The 17,978-nt window shown below is 27.8% G+C and overlaps 1 protein-coding gene across 1 annotated transcript; it reads right to left on the bottom strand.

Annotated features, from left to right (window-relative positions):
- Positions 1-13,261: 13,261 nt before the first annotated feature.
- On the bottom strand, positions 13,262-16,911 carry LOC139843710 (secreted RxLR effector protein 78-like). The gene is made up of 2 exons (XM_071833855.1): positions 16,829-16,911; positions 13,262-13,640 (listed from the first exon to the last, which is right to left on the bottom strand). Exons 1-2 carry the CDS (start codon positions 16,909-16,911, stop codon positions 13,262-13,264), a joined length of 462 nt encoding a protein of 153 aa, XP_071689956.1.
- Positions 16,912-17,978: the final 1,067 nt, after the last annotated feature.

A 17,978-nucleotide genomic window follows, 5' to 3' on the forward strand; every position in this document is an offset into this window, starting at 1 on the left:
TCAAAAGTTGATGATAAAGAATATTGTGTTAGCAAAGCACAGAAAAAGAGAAGGTTTGGAACTGGAAAACGGATTGAGCAAGTCCTGAAGGAGGCTGTGGACAAATCACAAGGACGAAATCTACCTTCAAAGAATCCAAATGATTCGATGTCTGCTAAAATCCTTAGCAAATACCTTGCTCTTTACTCTAAAACCCTTGCGGACAATATTCTTCATCATCCTCTTATCTTAAATATTCTAAGATATCATCGTATCTTCCATTATAAATATCCTTCATATTTCTGAAGATATTTTCATAACCATTCTTATCTGAAATCATTTATTCCTTCGCGTTATCTATATCACATCATAAAGAAAACTGTTTTAGTTTCTAAACATCTGAAACCTCTGAGTGTAAAGTATGAATGTTTTTGAAGTAATGTTAGGAATTAAAACACGAGTTAGTATAATATAATGACACTTGATCAACGTGATTATATTACAGTAAGTCATGCTGAGTTTCTAAATGGAACGTAATGATTCACAGACCATAATGTCATCATGTGTCATGTTACATGACTCTTACATTCAATCTAATCTCTAAACATATCAAGAACATATTCTATTGATAGTTCTATCTTTTCCTTTGGATTCTGGTAATTTCACAAGTCAAATTGTGCTATTATAATTTCTCTCTTAGAGCATTAGCTATGTTCATTCCGAATTTCATATTTATGAATTCTAGACCATTATTCGCTTGACTTGAAGTCGGAAAAAGAAGACGGAAGCATGAAACTCCAAAATATAAGGAAAAATATAATCACGAAGACAACGCAGAAATTACAAACCGTGTATATCGATGCGTATAGCAATATAAAGACACGGGAAAACTAAGAACACTATAAACCCAAGTGCATAGTAGAAATTAACAGATTCCTCCGGTGGAAGATGGAAAAGAAGAATGACAGATCTGATAGTCAAGAATATATCAAGAATTAAAACTGGATTGAGCATATTGATGAATGTTTTGTAAGTACGAAGAAAAGAAGAAAGTATAAAAGATGGGAGATGTGGAAATAAGGAAACGTAGGAGGTTGATTTATAGTAAAATACCCGACAGAGAAATCGAGACAGATTATTGCATCAAATCGAAGAGGATTATAATTTCCTTAATCGCCGAAGAATCAAATCATATATAGATTACAAAGATTTTCTTGAATCCGGAGATCAACCGTGATGATGTCAAAAGATAAGACGAATCCCTATTTTCTCATTTCACACTTTTACGATAGCTTCACTCATACGTTTCGAGTAATCAAATTATTTTATCCATATTTCTCAATCATGATAAAAACCTATGAATCAACTTATATTCGTCATAATAACATTCTTATTGTTAGCCATGACGACCTTGATCAAATTTCGGGACGAAATTTCTTTAACGGGTAGGTACTGTGACGACCCGGAAATTTCCGACCAAATTTAAACTTAATCTTTATATAATTCTGACTTGATAAGCAATGAATTTTAATAAATCTTGAACCTCCGAAAAGAGTTTTACACAAGCTTTTGGTCACCCTTTTATTCCGACGATTCACGAACATCATAACTTGATTTAATTGTTTAATTATTGTGTATATATATGGATTTATATATATTTAACTTGAAAATATGATAATTAAATATCTCATTACGTATATTGACAAAGTATTATATATATATATATATATATATATATATATATATATATATATATATATATATATATATATATATATATATATATATATATATATATATATATATATATATATATATATATATATATTCATACTACTAATTTAAAGAGTTTTCAAACAATATATATATTACTATTTAAATGACGTAATTAACTTATGTTAAAATGTATTTACATATAATGTATTACGAGTGTAAATACATCCTTAAAAGTATTGAATACACTTTATAATATACCAATACATATAAAGGATAGCTATACTCGTATTTTTGTTCAATTTCCTCAAAGAATTCTACTCGCATTCATACGGTATTTTTACCCGTATTATACACAGCTTCTAGAAGTATTTACTATTGGTATATACCAATAGAAATCTGCAATTATTTGTGTAATATGTTATCCATGATCTAATAAATTTAATATGTCCTGCATGACTTAATACAATTTAACTTATCTTAGATATTTTCACTAAAAGCCAAAATTATAAGCTTATAAATGAGGACCATATTAACTCATTTTTACTCCACATTTTTTTAAACTAAAAACACACACTTGAATGCTCTCATATCATACTTTAATCTCAGAAATTTTCCTCTTCATAATCAAGGTAACATACTTCTTAAAATCCTTGTTCAATTCCTTGTATAGTTGCTATCTTATTATACTTATAAAACTTGTAAAAACTAGAACTTGTTTTGGTGAACACCAAGCTTGTTTGAAAACCTAATATAATCTTTCTAACTTAACTCTAATAACACTTATTTATATGTATTATGATGTTATATTAAGTTAATATAAGAACTTATAATTTGTACATATGAAGAACACCTTGAAACTTAACATATATCCTTTAATCTCCATTCGGTAAAAAGCGGGCTGTTTTGGGTTGGGAATTAAAAACCTATCTTAGACTTTGAGTTCGAGACTAAGACTTTGAAAATATGTTAATATATGTAAATAAGACTTCTAGTATTTTTTTCATGATTTTAGACAAACTGGAAGTATTTTATCAAAAATCATATATTGGGTGGATACCGGGATTTTTCCAAATCTGTCCACCGACACAAAAAGAGGGTAAAGCTCTAAAAATTACTACTTGGGATGAACTTTTTGAATTGGTTTTATAACATTTACTTCTTAATGAATCCATAGCAATCTGATTCACTTTAAACAGAGTTGTAATGAATATTTGGCGAGCAAAACAAAATCTGCTAAAATTAACGTTGTATGGACGAAATTTATATTATAAAAACTATATTAACCATATCCTTGTTAACTTTTCCTATATCCTATATATATTTGGACATGTTATCAGTAGTATAACAAAATATTATAATATTGGTTAATTCTGTGATTGTATATATGTATAATAATATTCTTGGTACGTCCAAACACAATAAGTATACAATAAGTTTTGATAAATCCTAAGACAATACGTACACAATACGTCTTAGTTAATTCTAAGAAAATACGTATACAATACGTCTCTGGGTTGATGCAAAGACAATACGTATACAATACGTCGTGGGGTAATTCTAAGATTATATATATATATATATATATATATATATATATATATATATATATATATATATATATATATATATATATATATATATATATATATATATATATATATACCGATTATTGGACTGTTGGACTTTTCGGACTATTTTGGACTACTAACAAAGGACTACTAACAATGGACTGCTAACATAAAATGTTAAAAATTATTATACAAGTATTCTATGAACTTGCATTATTTTATTCATATGTCGTATTATTATCTGAATCGTTATTTTTGTTATAGGTTCGTGAATCCAAGGACGACGGTCATATTTTTAATAAGTTGAAAACTTATTATTAATATACTTTTACTACTGTGAGTATATAGTCCCATTTTTAAACTCTAAAAATATTTTGGGATGAGAATACATGCAGTTTATGTTTTACGCCATGGACACAAGTACTTAAAATATATTCTACGTTGAGTTGTACCACTTTGCATATCTTCCCTAATAGCTTGGTAACTAATATTTACATGTTGTAAGAACATGTAAGCGCGAATCCTATTGATAGATCTATCGGGTTTGACAACCCCAACCGGGCTAGTCGCTCTAGTATCGTAAACGGTTACATAGTACTTCGTTTTTACTACACTTGGTACAGTGTAGGGAGATTTCATAATAAAGGGAATATGCCACATTAATGGTTAAGTATAGTTACCGAAGCGCTCAACAACTTATAGAATACTTTTATACACTTGCGAGTGTACATATATTTATAACTATGAAATCTTGTGGTCTATATTTATATCAATGCTAAACCTATATATGTCACCAACCTTTGTGTTGACTATTTAAGCATTTTTATTCTCAGGTCCTTAAGAAAGTCTTTCGCTGTTGCATTATCTGAGCAAGCTGGAGTCTCATACTTTTATTTAAATAAAGTGTTGCATTCAATAAAACCTTTTTCATGTATTATATACGAGTTTTACGTCACGTGTGTAGTATTTGGAAACCGATGTATTTTGAGGATTATTTCTTAAATAATCGCCCACTTGTTTAAAACATGCATTATGTATAATAATGATGTGTTTTTTATGAAACGAATGCAATATTTTCTAAAACGTATCATATAGAGGCCAAATACCTTGCTATGGGACCAATGAGAACGTACTACGTTTATAGTAATATGGACGGGTCGTTTCATAGATACAAATATGAATATCATTATTATTAATGTAATTATTAATATCATTTAAAATATAACTTTAACATTTTACTACTTGTATAACTATTATTATTATTGATATGATTAGAATTATTATTATTATCAACAAAAGTATTATGGATATTATCATTTTTACAAAAAATTTATTTTGTTATCATTAAAACTATTAGTATTAGTATCATTATATAAATATTAGAATTTATATTATTATTAGTAACATATGTATTATTATAAATACTATCATTATTATTAATATGATTACAATTATTAGTATTATTATTATTACCATTATTATTATTATTCTTAACCTAGTATTATTACAATTATTAATTTTTGCAAACAAAAGATATTTATATATATTTACTACATAAGTATATTAATATTACATAATATTATGTTTAACTAATATAATACAAATTGTATTGTTATAATGTTAACGAAAATATATATATCAAATAAGTATTATAATACATTATACATATTAATGAAATTATATATAAATATTAATCTCAATACAAAACTGATTATATATACAAATTTGTACAATTATAATTATGTATATTAATAAATATACAAATGATATAGGTTCGTGAATCCGAGGCCAACCCTGCATTGTTCAGTTCAGTCGAATGAATATTTTTACTACAAAATATCATATTGTGAGTTCATTTGCTCCCTTTTACTCTTTACATTTTTGGGACTGAGAATACATGCGCTATTTTTATAACTGCTTTATTAAATGCTTTTGAAATATATTTTGAACTGCGAATACATGAAATGCTTTCATAAATGTTTGACGAGATAGACAAAAGCAAAACATTCCTCGAATGAATTATTATGCAGACAGAAGTTCTGTGTATTATTATTGAATTAGTTGGATGTTATAATTGCCACTAATTGTTGTGAATATTTACCCTGATTATTATTGCTTGGTAACCTAAGAATTAGAATCGGGTATGGCCCTAATTCACGCGAATCCTAAAGGTAGCTACCGGGTTTAACACCCCTACCCAGAATGTTCACTAGACGGAAGGGCTAGTGGGCGTGGTGTTTAGTACTTCGAAGTTTATATGATTATTATACAGATGAGATGTTCTGTTTTGGGGATATTATTATGCGCATTATATGTTAAGGTCGGTTACCAAGCCAAGCTATGAAAGCAATGAAAAGTGAATGTTATGTATCGAGAGAATGATTTTATACGCAGGTTATGTGTATGTTATTTTTGTGCACGAGATATGTGTACGGTTACTAAGATTTATGAAAAATGATTTCGTACATGAGAAAGGTGTACTGTATTTAAAAAAATATCGCATGTACATTACAGGTGGGTATAGGATTCGGGCCCATTTGTACCATGCAGGATTTAAATCTTGTGGTCTATAAAAATGATGAATTTTATTGATTTGATGATAAACTCACCAACCTTTTGGTTGACACTTGAAAGCATGTTTATTCTCAGGTATGAAAGAAATCTTCCGCTGTGCATTTGCTCAATTTAGAGATATTAAATGGAGTCATTCATGACATATTTCAAAAGACGTTGCATTCGATTCGTTGAGTTCATCAAGATTATTATTAAGTCAATTATAGTTGGATATATTATGGTATGCATGCCTCAACTTTCAATGTAAAGAAAGATTGTCTTTTAAAAACGAATGCAATGTTTGTAAAATGTATCATATAGAGGTCAGAACCTCGCAATGTAATCATATGTTATTGTATTCATCCTTATGGATTAGGACGGGTCGTCTCAGTTACCAAGCAAAAAGGGGCATATTCGGCTTCGATCATTCACCCATATAATGTAGTTTCATTTACTTGTGTCTATTTCGTAAAACATTTATAAAACTGCATGTATTCTCATCCCAAAATATTAGATTTTAAAAGTGGGACTATAACTCACTTTCACATATTTTTACTTCGTCGGGAAGTAAGACTTGGCCACTGGTCGATTCACGAACCTATAACAAATATGTCATATATATCAAAGTATGTTCAAAATATATTTACAACATTTTTAATACGTTTTACTGTTTTAAGTTTATTAAGTCAGTTGTCATCGTTAGTAACCTACAACTAGTTGTCCACAGTTAGATGTATAGAAATAAATCGATATATATTATCTTGAATCAATGCACGACCCAGTGTATACACGTCTCAGGCTAGATCACAACTCAAAGTATATATATTTTTGGAATCAACCTCAACCCTGTATAGCTAGCTCCAACATTACTGCATATAGAGTGTCTATGGTTGTTCCAAATAATATATATACATGGGTCGATATGATATGTCAAAACATTTGCATACGTGTCTATGATATCCCAAGATTACATAATATATTAGAATACATGTATAATACAATATGAGTTAGCTAGGATATGATTAATATAGATTTGTTACCAATTTTCACGTAGTTACAACAAGCAAAAATATTCAATCTTGTTTTACCCATAACTTCTTCGTTTTAAATCCGTTTTGACTGATTCAAGTTGCTATGGTTTCATATTGAACTTAAGTTTATGAATCTATACAGAAAAAGTATAAGTTTATAGTCAGAAATACAGGTTACAAGTCATTTTTGTAAAGGTAGTCATTTCAGTCGAAAGAACGGCGTCTAGATGACCATTTTGGAAACATATTTCCACTTTGAGTTTAACCATGATTTTTGAAAATAGTTTCATGTACATAAGAAAAATCATTTTCCCAGAAGAAAAAATTTTAAATCAAAGTTTATTATAGTTTTTAATTAACTAACCCAAAACAGCCCGCGGTGTTACTACGACGGCGTATATCCGGTTTTACGGTGTTTTTTGTGTTTTCAGGTTTTAAAACATTAAGTTAGCATATCATATAGATATAGAAAATGTGTTTAGTTGATTTTAAAATTTAAGTTAGAAGGATTAACTTTTGTTTGCGAAAAAGTTTAGAATTAACTAAACTATGTTCTAGTGATTACAAGTTTAAACCTTCGAATAAGGTAGTTTTATATATATGAATCGAATGATGTTATGAACATCATTACTACCTCAAGTTTAGTAGGTAAACCTACTGGAAATGATGAAAAAATAACTTAAGCTTCAAAGGATCTTTGATGGCTTGAAAGTTCTTGAAATAGAATCATGACACAAAAACAAGTTCAAGTAAGATTATTACTCGAATTAAGATAGTTATAGTTATAGAAATTGAATCAAAGCTTGAATATGAATATTACCTTGATTTAGAAAGATAACCTACTATAAATAACAAGGGTTTCTTGATCTTAGATGATTGCTTGGAATGGATTAGGAAACTTGGAAGTAAACTTGTAAACTTGGAAGTGTTCTTGATGTGTTCTTGAGTAATTGTTTTTATGATGATTATAGGTAATAACCAAAGCTTGTATTTGATAATTTTTGCTGGAAAAATAGTAACTTAGGCGTTCATCGAAGAGTGTGTGTGTTTTGAGAGAGAATTGGGAAGAAACTTGGAAGTGAAATGGAGTAGGTGGTGAGTGGGGTTAAAAGGAGTTCTTGTTTTTGTTTCGTTGCTCATAAGTCATGCTAGTTGTCTAATTATTGGTTCCACATGTTTGTTGACTATCTAGGGATGCTAAGAGCTGAATTATTATGTGTATATACCAATAGTATATGAAAGGACCGCTACTAATCCATCCGGACGACGTCCATATCGATTATAAACGATTTACAATAGTTGATAACATTGCGATGATCGACTCCAAGTAATGTCCTTAACATGAGCAAATGCACAGCGGAAGACTTAATTCGTACCTGAGAATAACATGCTTTAAAATGTCAACATAAAGTTGGTGATATATATAGGTTTTGTTGCTAGCAGTGTTATAACTATGGACCACAAGATTTCATATATTTAAACATAATACACTCGCAAGTGCATGTAAAAGTAGTTGAGCACTTGGTAACCATACTTAACATTTAAATCATCGCAGCATATTCTTAAATAATCACTACACCCCGTAGTATACAGAAACGAAGTACTGTGCAACCGTTGAAAACTGGTCGTCCAGCCCGGTTGGGGTTGTCAGGCCCGATAGATCTATCAACAGGATTCGCGTTTACACTACCCCATGTAAATAGTAGTTACCCAAGTATAAAGAAATATGCCATGGTACAACTCAACGTAGTATTTATTTTTGATCACTTGTGTCCATAACGTAAATCATAAAATGCATGTATTCTCATCCCAAAATATTTAAAGTTTAAAAAGGGACTATATACTCACCTAATGTATTTTGTAGTAAAAATACATATAACATCATTGATCAAGTATAAGGTTGGCCTCGGATTCACGAACCTATATCATTTATATGTATATTAACACATATATTTATAATTGAACAGCTTTGTATATATATATATATATATATATATATATATATATATATATATATATATATATATATATATATATATATATATATATATATTATCTTAGGTTATATGTTATATGTATTTAATTTGTATATATTTTAAATGATTAATATTTATACATGTAGATATCTTAATATGTATATCAATATTTTATCAATAATTTATTATTTATAATATTTATAAAAATAATGTTAATATGTTTAGTATATAATTATATGTAATATAAGTATAATATTTATTTGTTATAAAAATAATAATAATAGGAATGATAATTAATAATGATAATTAAAATAGTAATGATAATAATAATAGTAATAATAATAATAATAATAAAAATGTTAATTTTTAAAATGATACTTTTAATAAGGATAATAACTTTATTAATAATAAAAATTTTACTAAAAATGATTTTTTAATAATAAATGTAAATGATAGTTTTACTAATAATAATTCTTTTAATACTACTGTAATAACTTTTAATAATAATAATATCATACTAATAAGGATAATCTTATTAATAATAGTAATGATATTATTAATGATAATACTTATGTTAATCATAGTAATTAATGTTAATGAAAATGATAATTTTGATAATAATACTTAATACTAATAACTAATACTTATCTTAACAACAATAATAATAATTATAATAAATAAATGATAATACTAATAATAACAATAATGATATTATTCCTAATTAGTTTAATGATTATGATAATCATTTTATTATGGTTTGTGATAATAATAATAATAATAATAATAATAATAATAATAATAATAATAATAATAATAATAATAATAATAATAATAATAATAATAATAATAATAATAATAATAATAATAATAATAATAATAATAATAATAATTTTTAGAAAAATAAAACTACCTCATAAAGGGTTTAAGAAAAATAGTTGTCTCCAGCAAGAATCGAACCCAAGACCTTTTGAATACTCGAACAACCCCATAACCACAGCTCCACTACTGTCTTTCTGTTCTATATCCATTTTTTAATTTATATATAAACTGTATATATTTACATACACTTTCTTCTTCAACTGCTATTCGACCAAGATCATACCAGGTTTCAATTTAATTATTTTCTTTTAGTTTTAGGAAATGGAATATATACAGAAGCGATTTAGATGGTGAATTAAATTGATTAACCGAAATAATTAATAAAGGAAAACAGACATCAGGTCTGTTTTTAAAAAAAATAAACGCGAAGAATACAAACATCAAAATCGAATTTTATAATGTTTTAGCTTATAATTTCTGAATGAAATAAGTTTTAATTTGTTACTGGAAACTTTATGGAACTTCAATTTAACTTAAAACACAAAAATGAACTTGAATTTTCATAAAGAACGATCGTTTGACTTTTTCAATTAAATTTTTGACTTCAAAATTAGAAATTGATAGGAAGAATTAAGGTTTGAAAACTTACATATAGTTTTAATGGACGATTCCTATCAGTATTACATTACTAGATTTTGAAAAACTCGTTCGATTTGATTCAATGATCCTAACAGACTCGAACAGAGAAACAGGTCAGTTTACTGACTTTTTAATTTAAATAAAACAGATAATAGAAGGTAATTAGAATTAATGTAGGTAATAGAAAATGGAACGGATCTGTATTAGCCAAAATATGAATCGATCAATTGATATATATGTGAAGAAATGACCCTGGTTCACGAGGCAACAGAAGACAACAGAAAAAAGAATCCAATGCTATTGTGTAAATATCTGTTTTATATATGTATTACTTATCTATTATATTATATTTATATTATATATAAATAACTGAATTTTCTTTTATATTTGTATTTATCTTGTATATATAAATTATATGTATTTATGTATTTGTATCTATATATTATAGTTAATCGTATTCATTAATATTAATAATTTTAATTATAATAATAATACCATTAATATTATAAATAATAATAACAAAATTTTATAATAATATAATAGTAACAATGATACTATTAATATTAATGATAATGATAATAATAACTATAAAATTTATAACAATAATATTATTAATAATAAATATAATACTAATTATAATAATACTAATATTATTAATGATTGTAGTAATATTAGTAATAATATCACTATAACAATTTATGTATATCAAATTTGTATCTATAAGTTATTTACTTAATAATATTAACAACACTAATATTGATATTAATAGTGAAAGTAATAATAATATTATTATATCAACTATATTTTTAATTAAATTGAATATATCTGTATTACATATCATTGTTTAGGTACAGTATTATATATCTAATACTTTGTTAACATTCTCAAGCCATATAGTAGACTTCGTAACTTATTCTCATATTAATCAAACGTTTAATGTTTCATTAATATTTCTTAATTTAATAATCACACATATGTATATATTCATATATATCTATTTATACATAATTGTTCGTGAATCGTCAGGCTTGGTCAAAGGGTAACTGATTATCCGAATATAGATTTCAAACTTTCGAGACTCAACATTACCGATTTTGCTTATCGTGTGGGAAACATATAATGATTAAGGTTTAAATTTGGTCAGAAATTTCGGGGTCATTACAGTATATACGTCTAGGAGCTGGGTATTCTACGAGTACGAATACGGTTGCATACGAGTAGAATTGTTGATGAAAATGAATGAGAATGCAATTGTAAGCATTTTTTTAAGTACAAGTACTTTGATATGTTTCTTGAAGTCTTTCAAAAGTGTACTAATACATCTAAATACACTACATGTATATATATTTTAACCGAGTTGTTAAGTCATCGTTAGTCGTTACATGTAAGTGTTGTTTTGAAACCTTTAAGTTAACGATCTCATTTAATGTTGTTAACCCATTGTTTATTATATCTAATGAGATGTTAAATTATTACATTATCAAGATATTATGATGTATGAATATATCTTAATATGATATATATACATTAAAATGTCGTTACAACGATAATCGTTACATATATGCCTCGTTTCAAAATTCTTAAGTTAGTAGTCTTGTTTTACATATGTAGTTCATTGTTAACATACTTAATGATATATATAATTATCATTTTATCATGTTAAATATAGTGTAACAATATCTTAATATGATACATATGTATTTAGTAAGACGTAATAACGATAATCGTTATATATATCGTTTCGAGTTTCTTAACTTAGTAGTCTCATTTTTATGTATATAACTCATTGTTAATATACTTATGGAGATACTTACTTATCATAATCTCATGTTAACTATATGTATATCCATATATATATCGTCATGTCATTTTTACAAGTTTTAACATTCGTGAATCGCCGGTCAACTTGGGTGGTCAATTGTCTACATGAAACTCATTTCAAATAATCAAGTCTTAACAAATTTGATTGCTTAACATGTTGAAAATATTTAATCATGCAAATATAGTTTTAAATTAATATATAATCATGGAAAAGTTCGGGTCACTACATATATATATAAATATGTTTATTACATAAAGTATACTAATATTACATAAAATTATGTTTTAACTAATATTATTGATATAACATTAATTAAATATTAAATAAGTATCATAATGTATTATAAGTATTAATAAAACTATATATAAGAATTTTAATCTTAATACATAACAAAATATATAAACTTAATTGATTTATATTATAATGTGTTAATATATATACTTGATATAGGTTCGTGAATCTGAGGCCAATCCTGCAATTGTCAGTATCGTCGTATGCATATTTTTAAAATATCGTATCGTGAGTTTCATTTGTTCCCTTTTAAATGCTTTTGCTATAAATATTTTTGGGCTGAGAATACATGCGCTGATTTTATAAATGTTTGACGAAATAGACACAAGTACTTAACTACATTCTATGATGAAATTGTTATACCGGATATCCTTATTATTTATTTAGTCTGATAACCTAAGAATTAGGGAACAGACACCCTAATTGACGCGAATCCTAAAGGTATATCTACGGGCACTAACACCCCCCATTTTGGAAAATAGAATGCTTTAGTACTTTGAATTATTAGTATACAGAGTACGGCAAGTATGTTGGGGGATATTACTTTGATGTCTTGTTAATGTCGGTTACCGGGCAACTTATCATATGAATGATTTTTATACACAGAATTTGTGTATGTTGTTTATAAATGAAATCTTGTGGTCTATTAAAATTATTGAAATGATTGTTTATGATATACCCATGAACTCACCAACCTTTTGGTTGACACTTTTAAGCATGTTTATTCTCAGGTATGAAAGAAATCTTCCGTTGTGCATTTGCTCATGTTAAAGATATTATTTGGAGTCGTTCAGGGCATATTTAGGACAGTACCTCGCAATGGGACCAAATGTTGATGCGTTCGTCCAGGTGGATTAGGACGGGCTATCACACCCGCCCTATAGAAATACCCGAGAACCGGTCATGAGAGGCGGCCAATTTAGTGAGGTGATTTAGGCCTTCCGCAACCATAATGAATAGATAAGGGGATAGAGGATCCCCTTGTCTCACACGTTTCTGAAGAGAAAATTCTTTTGTTGGGGATCCGTTGACTAAAATTGAGATAGAAGCGGATGAGAGACATGCATGAATCCATTTCTGCCAACGTTGACCAAACCCCATTTGTTTCATGATTTCCATAAGAAAGTCCCAACTAATACTATCAAAGGCTTTCCCGAAATCGACTTTAAATAAGAAGCCTTTCCTTTTAGTAACCTTAACGTCATGGAGAACTTCATTTGCGATTAGAGCACCATCTAGAATATACCTGTTTTTAGAACAAAAGTCATATATTGTTCTTTGAAATGTTATGTCTTTTGATTCACATGTTCAATTTAGTCAATGTTTTTTTAAATGTGCGAGTTTTCTGATATCTATTTGTTTGTATTAGTTTCGAAGTCCCAATCTTATTTGGGGTACTTCAACACCAATTTGCTATTTTGAAGACATATTCTCGAGCTATGAGTGTGAGCAAGATACGAAAAGTAATGTATACTCGTGTAACATTATACAATATGATACAAGAAGACGATGGATTCGCCATTAGTTCGATTTGAAGAATTGATTGCCTAATCAGAGAACATAATCTGACGTGTTAGATATAGAGGAAGGGATCAATGGATCATGAAACAATTAATTAAAAAATACGAGAAAAAATCAATTGAGAAATACGAGATAGATGGTTGCAAAATCAACAAATAGATGATCTCATCAAGCGTGTGTGGCACATTCCTCTAAACTTTCGTACAAAGAATGAAATTTAGAATTTTGTGTAATCTAAGGATTTTTATTTTTGAATTTTAATTTGTCTAATTTATATATATATATATATATATATATATATATATATATATATATATATATATATATATATATATATATATATATATATATATATATATATATGAATTTTGATTTATGAAGATTTAATTTGTATGATTTCTAATTTATGTAAATTATTTAATACATGGTATGTATTTTAATTCATAAATGTTAATGTTAATGTTAATTATTTATTTTATTATATTTAACAAGAAAATTAATTAGAAAAAGTACACATGCTGAAATTTGATACCTAAATTTGACATTCATCGTAAGTACAATAGGAGTGGGATCCCGACCCAGAGCCCGTTTCGATCGCCGACGATGTTACCACTCGGATAGCTTGTCGCTGACAACGTTCTAGAAGGTCGACAGGGTCTCAACATAGACGTCCATGTGACGCGTTGATTCCTTTTTTAAATTTTGTTTTATTAATTTATTAGGTATTATTACGAGTGTGTGCATATACTTAGTATTTGCGTCGTTTTCATTTTTATCAAATATAAGTTTTTTAACTTTATTTATGATTTGATAATGTATTTCAAAACTTAATTCACAAGAAAAACGAATCAAAATAATATGATTTAAAGGCATTTGAAATACGAACTTATAATATATAAGTGTACAACAACACCATATTCACTTTTTCATTATACTACTATATAATATATAGATATAGATATAAAATCTAATACAATATATAATATAATATATCACAATACATCAACCATAACATTACATTTGTATATAAAACGCATGGCCGTCTCACTGCTTCTAAGGGCTCTGTGTAGCCATAAAAATGGGTCCTTAAACGTTAAGTATTTTTTTAAATGTTAATTATTGTTTGAGTAAACGGGGGCAAGTTATACAACTACGGGCGTGAGTGGTTTGGTCCCCCTGAGTGATCCCAAACTGATGTAAAAAAACTGATCTAATCAGCTTTGTGAATCAACACTAATTCGGTTCAACACTAATTTTTTGAGTTAAAAGTATATAATTATAGAGGATTTACAGAATTTTAGATCCCTTAAAATTTTCGGGCCCTGTACGATCGCACGCTTTGCACATATCCTAAGACGCCCCTAATAATACGTAGTAGTCCTGTATAGTGTGATGATATTTGTTATAATACATTATAATCGGCTGAGATTGAGTCTGCGTTGCTGCAAGAAATGGTTACGCTCTATACATTTATAATTTGAATTAGCATATTGATGGTTGGTACAATCTTCTATAATATGAAAAGTAAATAAAAATATATATGCATACTCTACTAAAGTTTATAAAAAAAATATTAAAATAAACTTCATATAAAAAAGTTTACTTATTTTCAGTTTTAGTTGTATTTATTGTGTAACATTATAAAAATTTCAAGGTCTGAAATATTCATTAACGAAGTTAATGAATCTTGATTGGTCCAAAGTTGTTAATTTAATTTTTTTATCTCTATTTTTACTAAGTACTAATTATATTTTATCACGTTACCTACAACACTACAACACAACATTCATCACAGTATCCCCTCCTCCTCACAACACTATCACGTCAGCGTAATTCTTTCCTACAACTCCATAACACTACAACACTTCAGTATACCACAACAAATGGTCTAAGACTTTCATCGCACCATTTGTTTGTACGACTTGGCTACTGGTCCGGAATTTGAATTACAAATTTGTGTATTTTTTGGTTTACTGCATAATTTAAAATAATTGCCAAATCAATTTAAAAAAGAAAAATAAAATAAAATTTAGTTATACATATATAAAACCAAATAATAAATGGTTGAAATTTTATGGTATATTTCAACGGTAGATGAATTTGGGATAATTGATCTCAAATTAAACTAAAGATCAGATGTGTGGATAATCTAATATTCGAATTCAAATTTTTGAATATCCAAAATTATAGATTTAGATATTAGATGACCAAATCTACTTCCGAATTTTTGAATACTCAGTTTTGAACACCCATATCTATGAGAGCTTCAAATACATATTGACCTATAAATGTATGCATCGATGAGAAGGCTTTTAATTGTAGAGTTACTAGAGGTGTAATGAAGCTAATCGAGCCATGTATGCAGTCAATGAAGGTCAATGTTACTTCAAATACAAGTTCAAGGACTATTTCTATCAATAGTTGTTAGTTGTATTGTTCAGGGTCCACATTGTAGTTTATGTTAGTTAAAGGACCTGTATTATATTATTTTTGTTACGTCTGTTAGGTTTGAAAAGATGTTAGAGTAGCAGTTGATCTTTTATATATATATATATACATATATATATATATATATATATATATATATATATATATATATATATATATATATATATATATATATATATATATATATATTAGAGCGTCAATTGTAAGCTAATTAACTCAATTGGAATGATAATCAATTGTTGTTATATCTCAATTTGCTAAGCTTCTCATGGTATTGGAGTGATTAAGCTTGATTTGAGATCGATTACTTATTATCTCTTCCTCAAAATTAACTTCGCTTCCGCATAATTCTCTGTTTCTTTCATGGATCCTCAATAAGTTTTTCAAAATCCACTCTATTTCCATCTATCAGATGGACCCGGATCTCTGTGCATTCAGGAGAAACTGATTGGAGCTCAAAATTACCGTTCATGGCGTAGATCGATGGAGATTGTGTTATCCACAAAGCGAAAGCTTAGATTCGTTACATGTACTATTGCTAAACCCATTGATGATCCAAATAAGGCTGAACTCTGAGATACATGTAAATATGGTGATTAGTTGGATCATGAGCTCTGTTTCTGAATCTATTGTTAAATCAATCATGTTTGTTGATACTACATCTGCTATTTTGAAGCAATTAAAAAAGCGTTTTGCGTTGACTAATGGATCTAGAAAGTACAAGTTACATAAGAAAACATATTCCAATTAAAAATGGAATATATGAACACTACACTAAAATGAAATGTATTTGGGAAGAAATTGATTCAATGAGTGATTTGCCTAGGGTTGGTAATGTTACTCCTGAATTTGTGAATTTCATGAATGCTTTGAATCAACAGAAGGAAGAACAACACCTGTTTCAGTTTCTTAATGGCTTATATGATCAATTTAGTGCATTGAGGAGTCAAATGTTTCTTATGAGTCCTCTTTCTAGTGTTGAAGTTGCTTGTTCAATGCTGCAACAAGAAGAATCACAAAGGAAGATGTTTACATATGTTCAAAGTCATGAAATTACTGCTTTGTACAGTAAGTCAAACACTAGTAACAATGGTGAAAATTGTAATCTCTGTTGTAACAAAGGGCATTCTCCTGATAAATGTTGGGTAAAAATTGGTTATCCACCTTGGCATTATAAAAGTAGACAATCTACTAAACAATCTAAAGGCAAGCCTGCAAAGACTCAAGTGACAAGTTATAATGCTACTAAGAAGACTGCTGCTACTGCACAGGGTAATAATGTTGTATTTACCTCTGAGCAGTTTATACAACTTTTGAAATGCGTGCCTCAAATGACTCAAAATGAAGCTACTTGTTCTGGTGATTCAGATGATGAGCTAGAACATCATTTTGCCGCAGGTATTTTTATCTAAAAATACTTCTGAAATTCAGTGGATACTTGATACAAGAGCTACAGATCATATGACTTCTTTAATGAGTAATGTGTATAATACTAAGTCCTTAGTTTACAAACCATACATAAGATTATCTAATGGTAATAACTAGTTATTGAACCCTCGCTTCGAGCCGGGGGTTCGATTTTTAATGTATTTTATTGCGTTTAGTAAAATTATTT

This window comes from Rutidosis leptorrhynchoides, chromosome 1 (genome assembly GCF_046630445.1).
Source record: "Rutidosis leptorrhynchoides isolate AG116_Rl617_1_P2 chromosome 1, CSIRO_AGI_Rlap_v1, whole genome shotgun sequence".
Classification (NCBI taxonomy): domain Eukaryota; kingdom Viridiplantae; phylum Streptophyta; class Magnoliopsida; order Asterales; family Asteraceae; genus Rutidosis; species Rutidosis leptorrhynchoides.